Source organism: Mobula birostris, chromosome 4 (genome assembly GCF_030028105.1).
Source record: "Mobula birostris isolate sMobBir1 chromosome 4, sMobBir1.hap1, whole genome shotgun sequence".
NCBI lineage: Eukaryota > Metazoa > Chordata > Chondrichthyes > Myliobatiformes > Myliobatidae > Mobula > Mobula birostris.
This window is the reverse complement of record NC_092373.1, coordinates 17,829,035-17,840,675: the sequence shown is the minus strand read 5'-3', so window position 1 is coordinate 17,840,675 and position 11,641 is coordinate 17,829,035. Positions and strand designations below refer to the sequence as shown.

The 11,641-nt window shown below is 44.8% G+C and overlaps 1 protein-coding gene across 4 annotated transcripts in view; it reads left to right on the top strand.

Moving 5' to 3' along the window:
- The window catches only part of LOC140196181 (mediator of RNA polymerase II transcription subunit 12-like protein), a 720,072-nt gene that overhangs the window by 521,755 nt on the left and 186,676 nt on the right, over window positions 1-11,641 (top strand). For all 4 annotated transcript variants that reach the window (XM_072254957.1, XM_072254955.1, XM_072254956.1 and 1 more), the window contains exons 20-21: window positions 3,010-3,173; window positions 8,418-8,549. In XM_072254957.1, the coding sequence (XP_072111058.1) occupies window positions 3,010-3,173; window positions 8,418-8,549 (296 nt within the window). The remainder of the gene's footprint in view (window positions 1-3,009; window positions 3,174-8,417; window positions 8,550-11,641) is intronic.

Sequence of the window (11,641 nt, the reverse complement as noted above, 5' to 3'; positions counted from 1 at the left end):
GATTAAATATTTGCATTAACAAGTATTACAGGTGTACCTAATAAAGTGGCCACTGAGTGTAAAATGCTCTTAGTTAAATAAAGTGCAAAAAAAAGAAATAACAAGTTAGTGTTTCTGGGTTAATGGACCATCCAGAAATCTGATGGTGGAGGAGAAGAAGCTGATTCTGAATTGTTATTCTGCATCAAGTCCCCTTTGGGAAAACTGCTGTCAAACCTTTTTCATGGGGAGGGTGAACATCCAGAAGTTATTGTACACATGGGCACAAAGTACATAGGTAGCAAAGTACATAGGTCCTATGGAGTGATTATAGGGAGTCGGCGAAGAACTTAGAAGCAGCAGGACTTCAGTGTATTAATCTCTGGATTGAGTGTGGAATGAGCTGCCAGCAGGAGTGGTGGATGCCTGTTCGAATTCAACATCCAAGACAAGTTTGGATAGGTACATAAATGGGAAGGGAATGGAAGGCTATTGACCAGGTGCAGGTCGATGGAACTAGGCATAATAATAATTTGGCACAGACTAGATTGGCCGAAGGGCCTGTTTCTGTGCTGTAGTGCTCCGTGGCTCTTCTATAACTCTACTTCTGATGCCAAGTGCATGTGAGGGTAAGAATTGGAGGACATGGCAAAGGGATGTGTGGCCGATAAATTGGTGTAGGGGCCAGGAATTCAGATTTCTAGACCATTGAGATTGCTTCTGGGGCAGAGGTGATTTGTACAAGAGAGACAGATTACACCTGTTGAAGTGGGGGGCGGGGGCAGTGCTATTATCCTGGCAGATAGATTTGGTGGTGTTACTGGTGTGGGTTTAAACTAAATTGGCAGCGGGGTAGGATCCCAGTCAGCAGAGTTGTAAATAAGAGGCTAGAAAGTGATAGCAAATTGAATAGATTTGACAGACAGGAGAAAGGTCAGGAACAGAGAAAGCCAATAGGGTTAAATTATATTCATTTCAATGCAAGATGTCTGTCAGGTAAGGTGGGTGCACTCTGGGCTTGGATAGCGACCTGGGACTGGGATATTATAGCCATTATGGAAACAGAGCTAAGGGTAGAACAAGTCTGGCAGCTTATTGTCCTGGGGTACAGGTTCTTAAAATGGTGGGGGTACACTGGCTTGATGCTGGAAAGCAAGAGAGCAATGGTAGAATGTTATTTCCCTACTGGAAGCCTGTGACTAGTGGTGTGTCTCAGCAGCTGGTACTGGGCCCACTGTAGTTTGACATTGATGTTAATGATTTGAATAAGACTGTACGGGGCACAGTTGGTAAGTTTGCAGATGACATGAAATAAGTGGTATAGTGGACAATGAAGAAGATTATCGAAATTACAGTGTCTTGATCAGCTGGAATGGCAAATGGATTTTAACTTAGATGAGTGGGAGGTGTTGCATTTTGGAAAGTCAGATCCAGGTAGAACTTCCATAGTGAATGGTAAGGCTCTAGTGAGTGTTGTAGAAACTAAGAGTGCAAGTATGTATTTCCCATAAAGTGGAGCCCCAGCTATACAGAGTGGTGAGGAAGGCGTTTAGCATGCTGGCCTTCATAAGTCATACATTGAGTCTAAATGTGGAGAGGTTATCGTGTAGTTGAACAGGGCCCTGCTGAGGTCACATGTGGAGTATTGTGTTCAGTTTTGGTTGTTCTGCCATAGGAAATATATTATTAAACTGGAAAGAGTGAAGAAAATATTTACAAGGATGTTGACAGGATTTGAGGTGCTGAGTTATAGGGAAAAGTCGGACAGATTAAGTTTTTATCCTTTGGAGTGTTGGAGACTGATATGTAATCTTACAGACATACATAAAATCATGAGGGACATTGGTTTGGTGGAGTGAACACACTTGGTCTTTTTTCCAAAGTTGGGGTATCAAGGACTAAAGGTTTAAGATGGGAAGGGAAACGATTATGAAGATCTTTTTACACAGGTGTTTCTATCTATGTGGAAGAGGATGTAGTCGAGGCAGGATTAATAGCAATTTTTAAAGAACATTTGGACAGGTACACAGATTGGAAAGGTTTAGAAGTTTATGGGTCAAGTTTGGCCAAATGGGACTAGCTTGAATGAGGCATCTTGGTCAGTCTAGACCAGTTGGGCTGAGTGGCCTGTTTCTATGCTGTGTGACTCTATATGGCTTAGGTCTAGCAGCTAATTAACTTATCAATCCGCACGTTTTTGGAATGTGAGAGGAAATGAGAACAGCTGGAGTGAGCCTTCGTGGTCACAGGGAGAACATGCTGACTCCACACAGACAAAACCAGAGGTCAGTATTAAACCCATGTCTCTGGAGCTGTGTGGATGCAGTTCTGCTAGCTGTGTCGCCAACTTGTATGACAAAAAAAAAGACTTTTGCTCTCACCTCTGGAAAGTGTCAGAACTGCGTTCTCTGGTTGTTGGCCGTCCACTCATTGGAAGTACTTCAAAGGCACAGGAGACTGCAGACACTGGAATTGGGAGCAACAGGCTAAACACTAGAGGGGCTTGGAGTTCTTCCAGTGTCTTGTGTGTTGCATTGGAAATGACTTGTTATCTGCGCTATCAAAATCCTTCAGGACAGCATCTATGGAGAGAAATGGACGGTCAATATTTCTTATCGAGTCTCTTCATCTGGACATTTGAAACATTGACTGTCCATCTCCCTCCATAGATGCTGCCCAACCCACTGAGTTCCTCCAGTGTTCAGTGTGTTGCTCCAGGTTCCAGCATCTGCAGTCTCTCGTGTCCCTATCAAAATCCTTCGCAGTTTTTAGAATCTCTGATAACGCTTCTTTGAAGTTTCTCTGTTTTTTTCAGAAAATGGCTCCCCCCATCTCTCTACATAACTGAAGTCCCTCATCCCCACTCCCATTCCAACAATCCTTCCTCCCCTACAAAACTTTCACACCCTGAAATGCACTGTCCACAGCTGGGCTCCGTACTGCTGCTGAAGTCTGAATCGTGAATTCTGGAAGTTTGAAATGTGTCGGTTGCATATCACATGCTCTAATCCTGTGTGTTTAATGCCTCAGTTGCTGAATGAATTAAGTGTGGTGGAAGCAGAGCTGTTGCTGAAGTCGTCAAGTCTGGCTGGGAGCTACACCACAGGGCTGTGTCTGTGCATTGTGGCAGTGCTTCGACGTTACCATTCCTGCCTCGTGCTCAATCCCGACCAGACAGCACAAGTGTTTGAAGGGTGAGCTTTGGAGTTTTGTTGTATAAGGGGTACAGATGGGGTAAATGCAAGCAGGCTTTTTCCACCGTGGTTGGATGAGACTAGAACTAGAGGTCATGGTTTGAGGGTGAAAGGTGAAAATGTTCAAGGGGAACACGAGGGGGAACTTCTTCACTCTGAAGGTGTCGAGAGTGTGAAGTGAGCTGCCAGCGGATGTGGTGGATGCAGGTTCGATTTCAATATTTAAGAGGAATTTGGATAGGTACGTGGATGGGAGGGGTATGGCGGACTATGGTCTGGGTGCAGGTCGATGGGACTAGACAGATTAATAGCTCAGCACGGATAAGATGAACCAAACTGCATTGTAGTGAGTTATGAATCTCTGATCTCTGAAATTTCCGCAGATTCTTTGGTGTGCAAAGGTCAGTCATGGTTGCAGTCAAAAGTTGGTTATAGAACATTACAGCATAGGAACAGGCCCTTCGGCCCACAATATCTGTGCCACGATGCCAGATCGAACTAATCCTTATATCTGTACATGATCCACGTGCCTCCATTCCCCCAACATCCATGAGCCTATCTAAAAGCTTTTTGAATACCACCATTACATCTCCCTCCATCAACACCCCATTCTAGGCAGCCGCCACTCCCTGTGTGAAACAAAATCTTGTCCCGTACATCTCCTTTAAACACGTCTCCCACCTCACTTTATCCTTTTTTAGAGATACAGCATGGAACAGGACCTTCTGGTCCAACGAGCCACACTGCCCAGCAAACCACATATTTAACCCTAGTCTAATCACAGGATGATTTACAATGACTAATTACCCTACTAACTGCCCTACGTCTTTGGACTGTGGGGGGAAACCAGAGCCCCTGGAGGAAACTCCGTAATGAGATTTGTGGACGATACCACAGTGGTTAGCCTGATCTCGGATGAGGACGAAACAGCCTCCAGGCTTGAAGTGGATCATTTGACGGAATGGTGTAAGGACAACGACCTGGTCCTTAGCACTTCTAAAACAAAAGAGATGATCATTGACTTCAGGAGATCAAAGGTCAGAGTACACACCCCCCTCCATATACATGGAGAGGTAGTGAAAAGTGTGGAAAATCTAAAGTTCCTTGGAATTATGTTGTCAAAACAGCTGATGTGGACCACTAACACCTTGTTGCTTGTAAAAAAGGGACAACAAAGACTCTTCTTCCTCAGAAAACTGAAACAGGCCAAACTCCCACAAAAGCTGTTGCTTAACTTCTAATTAGATTATGAGAACAGTCAGTCCTCTTTTAATGTCATTTAGAAATGCATACATGCATTAAGAAATGATACAATGTTTCTCCGGAGTGATATCACAGAAAAACAGGACAAACCAAAGACTAACACTGACAGAACCGAATAATTATATAGTTACAGCAGTGCAAAACAATACCATAATTTGATGAAGAACAAACCATGAGCACAGTAAAAAAAAGTCTCAAAGTCCCCGAGTCGATCGACTCCCGAGTCCCCGATAGCAGGTGGCAAAAGGGAGAAACTCCCTGCCATAAACCTCCTGGCACCGTCAACTTGTCGATGCCTTGGAAGCAACCGACCACAGCCAACACTGAGTCCATCCATCCGAAAACTTCGAGCCTCCGACCAGCCCCTCCGATACAGCCTCCCGAGCGCCATCCTCTGCCAAGCACCTTCGGCCTCGCCCCGGCCACTGAAACAAGCAAAGCCGAGGATTCGGTGCCTTCTGCTCCGGAGATTCCGGTTACCACACAGTAGCAGCGGCAGCGAAGTGGGCATTTCAGAAGTTTTCCAGATGTTCCTCCGTACTCTCATGTCTGTCTCTATCAAATCAGAATTGTGCATGGTCCCCTACTTGACAGATACAGATATCATTCACCGGAGAGGCCGCGCGCACTGCCATTGTGGCGCCATCTTCTCCTCTTAGAAGCACAATCGAAACCATCCTGACCAACAGCGCCGCAGTGTGGTATGCCAGCTGCATAGCCGCTGAGCGACAAGACCTGCATCGCGTGGTGAAGGCGGCCCAGCGAATTGTCAGGATGGAGCTCCCAGGACTGGACACCATCTATTCCAGCAGACTCAGGAGGAAAGCAATCAGCATAACCAGAGACACCACACACCCCGGCCACTCCCTGTTTGACCCGCTGCCGTTCAGCAAAGGGTTCAGGACACTAAAAGCCAGAACAAATAGACTGAGGAACAGCTTCTATCCCAGAGCTGTGGCCTCCATCACACCACTCCCACAGAACAATGATTGAAACTGTGAGCACACACATGCACACACAAGGACTCAAATACTTGCACTAACGGCACTTTGTGCATTACTGTGATATTCTGGTGCTGCTGCTACTTATTTTCTGCTACTTATCTATTTAATACTGTTTTTCTATTACTGTCTTGTTTTTATCTACTGCTTTATTTAATCGCCTGAGAGGAAGCCAAACAGAGTTTCATTGTACCTCTGTATAATGACAATAAAGATCATTCAATTCAATTCACTTCAGTGGGGAGAACGTATAAACTCCTTACAGGCAGCAGTGGGAATTGAACCCCAAACTCTGACGCCCCAGGTGTAATAGCATCATACTAACCGCACACTACCATAGAACTCAATACCCTCTAGAATTAAACAGTTCTAACTTTTGGAAAAGATTGGTGTCTCACATAAATTTTCTAAGCTCCTCTCAGATCTCCTCTCGGTGTCTTAGGTTCCCGAGAAAAAAATTAGTGTTGTTAATGATGTAAAAAGCTAGAAATGTTGCAGCAGTCGGGTAATGAAGTGAGAAAAAAAGAGTTCAATATTGTCAAGCTTATTTTTAAATTTGTTTTAGAGATACGTGTAGCAGTCCCTACCAACCCAGGATTCCACACCACCACCCATGTGAACAATTAACCTAATAACCCAAACCTCTTTGGAATGTGGGCAGAAACCGGAGCATCCGGAGGAATCCCACACAGTCCCAGGGAGAATGTACAAGCTCCTTACTGACAGTAGCAGGAATTGAACCGGGGTTGCTGGTCTTGCAGTAGTGTTACACTAACTGCTATGCTACCGCGCCGACTGATTTGGATCAGTCTCCATCACACAGACTGAACTCAGCAACTTTTAACAAAAAGATATTGCTCTTCAGTCACAGCTGTCCATTCTTGTCACCGTCTGTCCACCACATCCCCCCCTTGTCCCCTCCCACCCCCACCATTGTCCATGCTTCCCTCTGCACCCCAGATTCCTGATGAAAGTTGGTTTCCTCTTTCACTCTCCCAAAGGAATCAGTGTCTTAGTCATGGGTTACCATTCACTGAATGTGTTCACCTCTGCTCACTGACTCAATAACCACCCGTTTGTCTACTTCTAAGTCTTTCATTTGATGTGATACTCTTCTCATTCGATTTCACTTTATAGAGCTTAATACTTCATATCTCATAACATAGGTCAAGCTTATCTTCAACGTGCTGTAGATACAGAAGAATGATACTATTTAAGCAGCATTTGGATTTTGGATTGGAGTCAGTCTCCATGACTATCAATTACTTCCATAAGACCTTAGACCATAAGGCATAGGAGCAGAATTAGGAAGCACTAGGAGCAGAATACTTCCTTAGGATGATGAGAAAAATTGGCATGTCCATATTGACCCTCACCAATATTTATCGAAGCACCACAGAAAGCATCTTATCTGGATGCCTCATAGTTTGCTATGGGAACTACTGTGCCCTGGACCACAAGAAACTGAAGAGAGTTGAGGGCCCAGCTCACTTTGCGGTCTACATTTCTCACTGCATTCATTAAGCAGGCAACATGATCAAAGACCTCCAACCACCCTGGACATTCCCTGTTCACCCCTCTTTCCATTGGCAGTACATATAGGCATCCGTTAGTCTCATGAGACCATAGATTTGCGCCTTGGAAGGTTTCCAGGGCACAGGCCTGGGCAAGGTTGTATGGAAGACCAGCAGTTGCCCAAGCTGCAAGTCTCCCTTCTCCACGCCACCGATGTTGTCCAAGAACCCTTATAGCCTGGCACCAGTGTCGTCGCAGAGCAGTGTGTGGCTCAAGGACACACATTCTGCCTCAGTCAAGGCTCGAACTATAAAGGCATCCATTAGTCTTGTGAGACCATGGATCCGCGCCTGGAAAGTCTTCACTCTCCAGGGCGCAGGCCTGGACAAGGTTGTATGGAAGACCGACAGTTGCCCATGCTGCAAGTCTCCCCTCTCCACGACACCGATGTTGTCCAAGGGAAGGGCAAGGACCGATACAGCTTGGCACCAGTGTCGTCGCAGAGCACTGTGTGATTAAGTGCCTTGCTCAAGGACACAACACGCTGCTTTGGCTGGGGCTCGAACTAGCAACCTTCAGGTCACTAGTGGAATGCCTTAACCACTTGGCCACGCGCCAACACTTGGCGGTACATACAAAAGCCTCAAAGCACACTCCACCAGGCTTAAGAACAACTTCTATCCCGCGTGTTATCAGACATTTGAAGGAGCCTCTTGAACAATAAGATGGACTTTTGTCCTCACAAGCCACCTTATCATGGCCTTAGACCATAACAAATCAGAAGACATGGGAGCAGAATTAGACCATTTAGCCTACAGAGCCTGCTTCACCTTACAATCATGCTGATTTATTATCCCCCTCAACCTCCTCGTAACCTTTAACACCCTTACTAATCAAAAACCTGTCAACCTCTACATTAAGTATACCCAATAACTTGTCCTCCATAGCCACCCACAGACCCACCACTCTCAGGCTAAAGAAATTTCTCCTCAATCCCTGTCCTAAAGGGACAACCTTGTACCTCATTGTCTACCTGCACTGCACTCTCTCTGTAAATAACACGATGTTCTACATTCTGGTATTGTTTTTCCCTGTATTACTTCAATGTATCAATGTGGTGAACTGGATGACATGCAGAACAAAGTTTTTCACTGTACCTTTAGATTTAAACAGTGATCAGGATAGCACAGCTGTAAGCAAATCCGTACTACAAATGGTATGAGTGTGAGACAGAAAGGTTCACGGTTTCAGAGCTTGATCCAAACGGAGCTTGCCAATGTTTAACCTTTTTTTTCTAAATCCTCGGACGCAGCCTGAATGACTAAGTATTTCTAACACTTCCTGCCAGCACTGACTACTAAAAGATCTGAAATGGTAGGTGAGGAATCAAGAATAGGTTGAATTGATTTTTTTCAATCCACAGACTGATTCTTCTGATTTCCTTTTTACGTCTTCTTTCTTGCAGACTCTGTGGGGTAGTAAAGCACGTTGTCAATCCTTCAGAATGTTCCTCTCCTGAAAGGTGCATCCTGGCCTACCTGTACGACCTTTACGTATCCTGCAGCCACCTAAGAAGCAAGTTTGGTGATCTTTTCAGGTGAATAACAACGCTTCCTTAACACCTGGCAATGGCACCCTTTTTTTCCCGGGCTGCAGAAGCGTTACTTTGGTTAATTTTTAACGAACTCTCAGCATAGGATCACAAGTTCAAAGAACTTAATAAAATAGTCACAAACACAAGATATTCTTCAGATAACACACATCATCTCCAGCATCTGCAGAATTCATCGTGTTTACATTCTGCAGATGCTGGAGATACAAAGTAATGCATACAAAATGCTGGAAGGACTCAACAGGTCAGCGAGCATCCAAGGAAATGAATAAACAATGGATGCTTCAGGCCAGGACTCTCCATCAGGAAGGGAAGGAAGGGAGAAGAAGATGGAATAAGAAGGTGGGGGAGAGGAAGGAGTACAAGCCAAAAGGTGATAGATGAAGTCAGGTGGGTAGGGGAGGAGGAGTGAAGTAAGAAGCTGGGAGGTGATAGGCGGAAAAAGCCAAAGGGCTAAAGAAGAAGTAATCTGATAAGGAGAGTAGAGCGGACCACGAGGGAAAGGGAAGGAGGATTGGCACCAGCAGACGGTGATTCACAGGTGAGGAAAAGAGGTGAGGTAAGAGGGGAGCCAGAGTGGGGAGTGGAATAAGAGGGAATGGAGGTGTGGAAAATTAGAGAAATAATCACAACCATTGTCTGGTCATTAGTATACTTCCTTATTCTGATGCTATTGCAAACAGAATCTTGTTGTAAATGATTCCAGTTGTAAGTTATTGAAATATAATTGTTATTAATAACCTGTGTGATATCTGAGCTATGCTTGGTGATTATGGACAGAGGCGTGAGAGATTTCAGTCATTACCTGAAAGGTTTACTTTGAGGTTCAGCATGATAACCGGCCGCTCTGCCCAATGAGCCCAGGCCGCTCCATTACGCCCATGTGACCAATTAACCCCCCTGACCCAACACACACAAAATGCTGGAGGAACTCAGCAGGTTAGGCAGCATCTATGGAAACGAGTAAACAGTTGACATTTCAGGCTGAGACCCTTCATCAGGGCTGGAATGGAAGGGGAAGCGTTCTGGGATGTCTTTTTGAACCATATTATTGCAATTCTTTCTTTATATTATCTACTATGTGCAAAAAGACTAATATCTGTTTGTGGTTAAACAATTAAACATAATCCCTTGTAATTCTAAAAGGATCCTTGGTTGTTGATGCATTCTTTTCAAACAATTCCAGTTGATTGAGTTGTGCTTACCGAAGTGGATCTCTAAATAAAATAAAGCCTAAGATCTCTCAGCCTGTCAGTATGGGTTCCGATTTGAAGTTCAACCCCGTCCCAGTGAGGAAAATGATAATACCACGGGCCATAACCTCAAGGTGATTTAAGGAAAATATTCACCGTCCTTTGACAAAATAGATTCCTCCTCATCTCAGTTCTTAAGGAAGTATCATGAGCAGATTTTGGGCCCTTTATCTAAGAAAGGATGAGCTGGCATTGGAGAGGGTCCAGTGGAGATTCACAGGAATGAATGAAATGGCTCTGGGCCCGTACTTGCTGCAATATAGAAGAATGAGGAGTCTCACTGAAACCTATCGAATATTGAAATGTCCAGATAGAGTGGACATGGAGAGGATGTTTCCTATGGTGGGGCAAAGCCTCAGAGTAGCTTTAGGAAAAAGATGAAGAGGAATCTCTTTAGCCAAAGGGTGGTGAATCTGTGACACAGACCGCTGCGATGGCCAAGTCATCGTGTATATTTATTGATAGGTTCTTGATTAGTAAGTAAAGTAAAGGCATCCGTTAGTCTTGCGAGACCATGGATCTGCACCTGGAAAGTCTTCACTCTCCAGGGCACAGGCCTGGGCAAGGTTGTATGGAAGACCAGCAGTTGCCCATGCTGCAAGTCTCCCCTCTCCACGACACCAATGTTGTCCAAGGGAAGGGCATTAGGACCCATACAGCTTGGCACCAGTGTCGTCGCAGAGCAATGTGTGATTAAGTGCCTTGCTCAAGGACACAACACGTTCCCTCGGCTGGGGCTTGAACTCACGACCTTCAGGTCGCTAGTCCAATGCCTTAACCACTTGGCCACATGCCCACACGATTAGTAAAGGTGTCAAAGGTTTTGGGGAGAAAGCAGGAATGGGGTTGAGGGGGATAATCAGCCATGGTGGAATGGCGGAGCAGACTGGAAGGGTCGAACGGCCTGATTCGGTTCCTGTGTCCTGTGGTCTTATGGCCCTGAATTGGTGTTCAGGCATGAAAGAACTTTGTGGCAAAAGATAAACCTTTTCTGTTCATACCATGAGTAGACAAAATCTGATTTCTCATTTCTGATTCTGAAGCTCTTTTGCGAACTGTCCAGGTCAAGATTGGCTTCACTTTCTGTTTGATAGCTTAGTGACAGCACATAGATATTTTTGTTTGTGTTATGCAAAGTTTAAGCGCCTCCCAAAGATAGAAATCAGAGAGAGATGTTCTCACTCCACACTTACCATCCAGGCTTTCTGTCTTATCCGGTTACCTTCTATTCCTGTAACTTGTTTGGGTTAAAACATCGACACCTTTTTCGACTTGTCTAACTTTTAAATTAATGCCCTTGAGGTTTCGGTAGTGATCCAACCGCATGAACTGCTGAGTTCCACAGTGATGAACAAATGGCAGTGTTTCCTCATCGAGATGCTATGAGACTTGGATCACCTTTTGCCCACCACATCTCCCAGCCCCTCTTTAAACTGATATCATCTAACATGGACTGCGACCACATCAGGGTCACTGAAACAACCAGAGGGATCATTTGACAACCATCAGTTTGAAATAAAAACACTTGGGAAATGATCCTTGAGTATTTAAAAATGGGAGGAAAATAAACCAGATCGGGTTCCTTCCCTGCAGGGATTTTAATTGCTGCATTTGCTGAAATGAAAATATTAACCTTGGCACAAATTATTTATTTGTATTTATTTAGAGATCCAGCACAGTAACATGCCCTTCCGGCCCAATAATCCTGCGTCACCCAATTATATCCATGTGACCAATTAACCTACTAACCCTTATGTCTTTGGAGTATGGGAGGAAATTGGAGCATACAAAGGAAACCAGCAAGGTCAGTGGGGAGAACATACA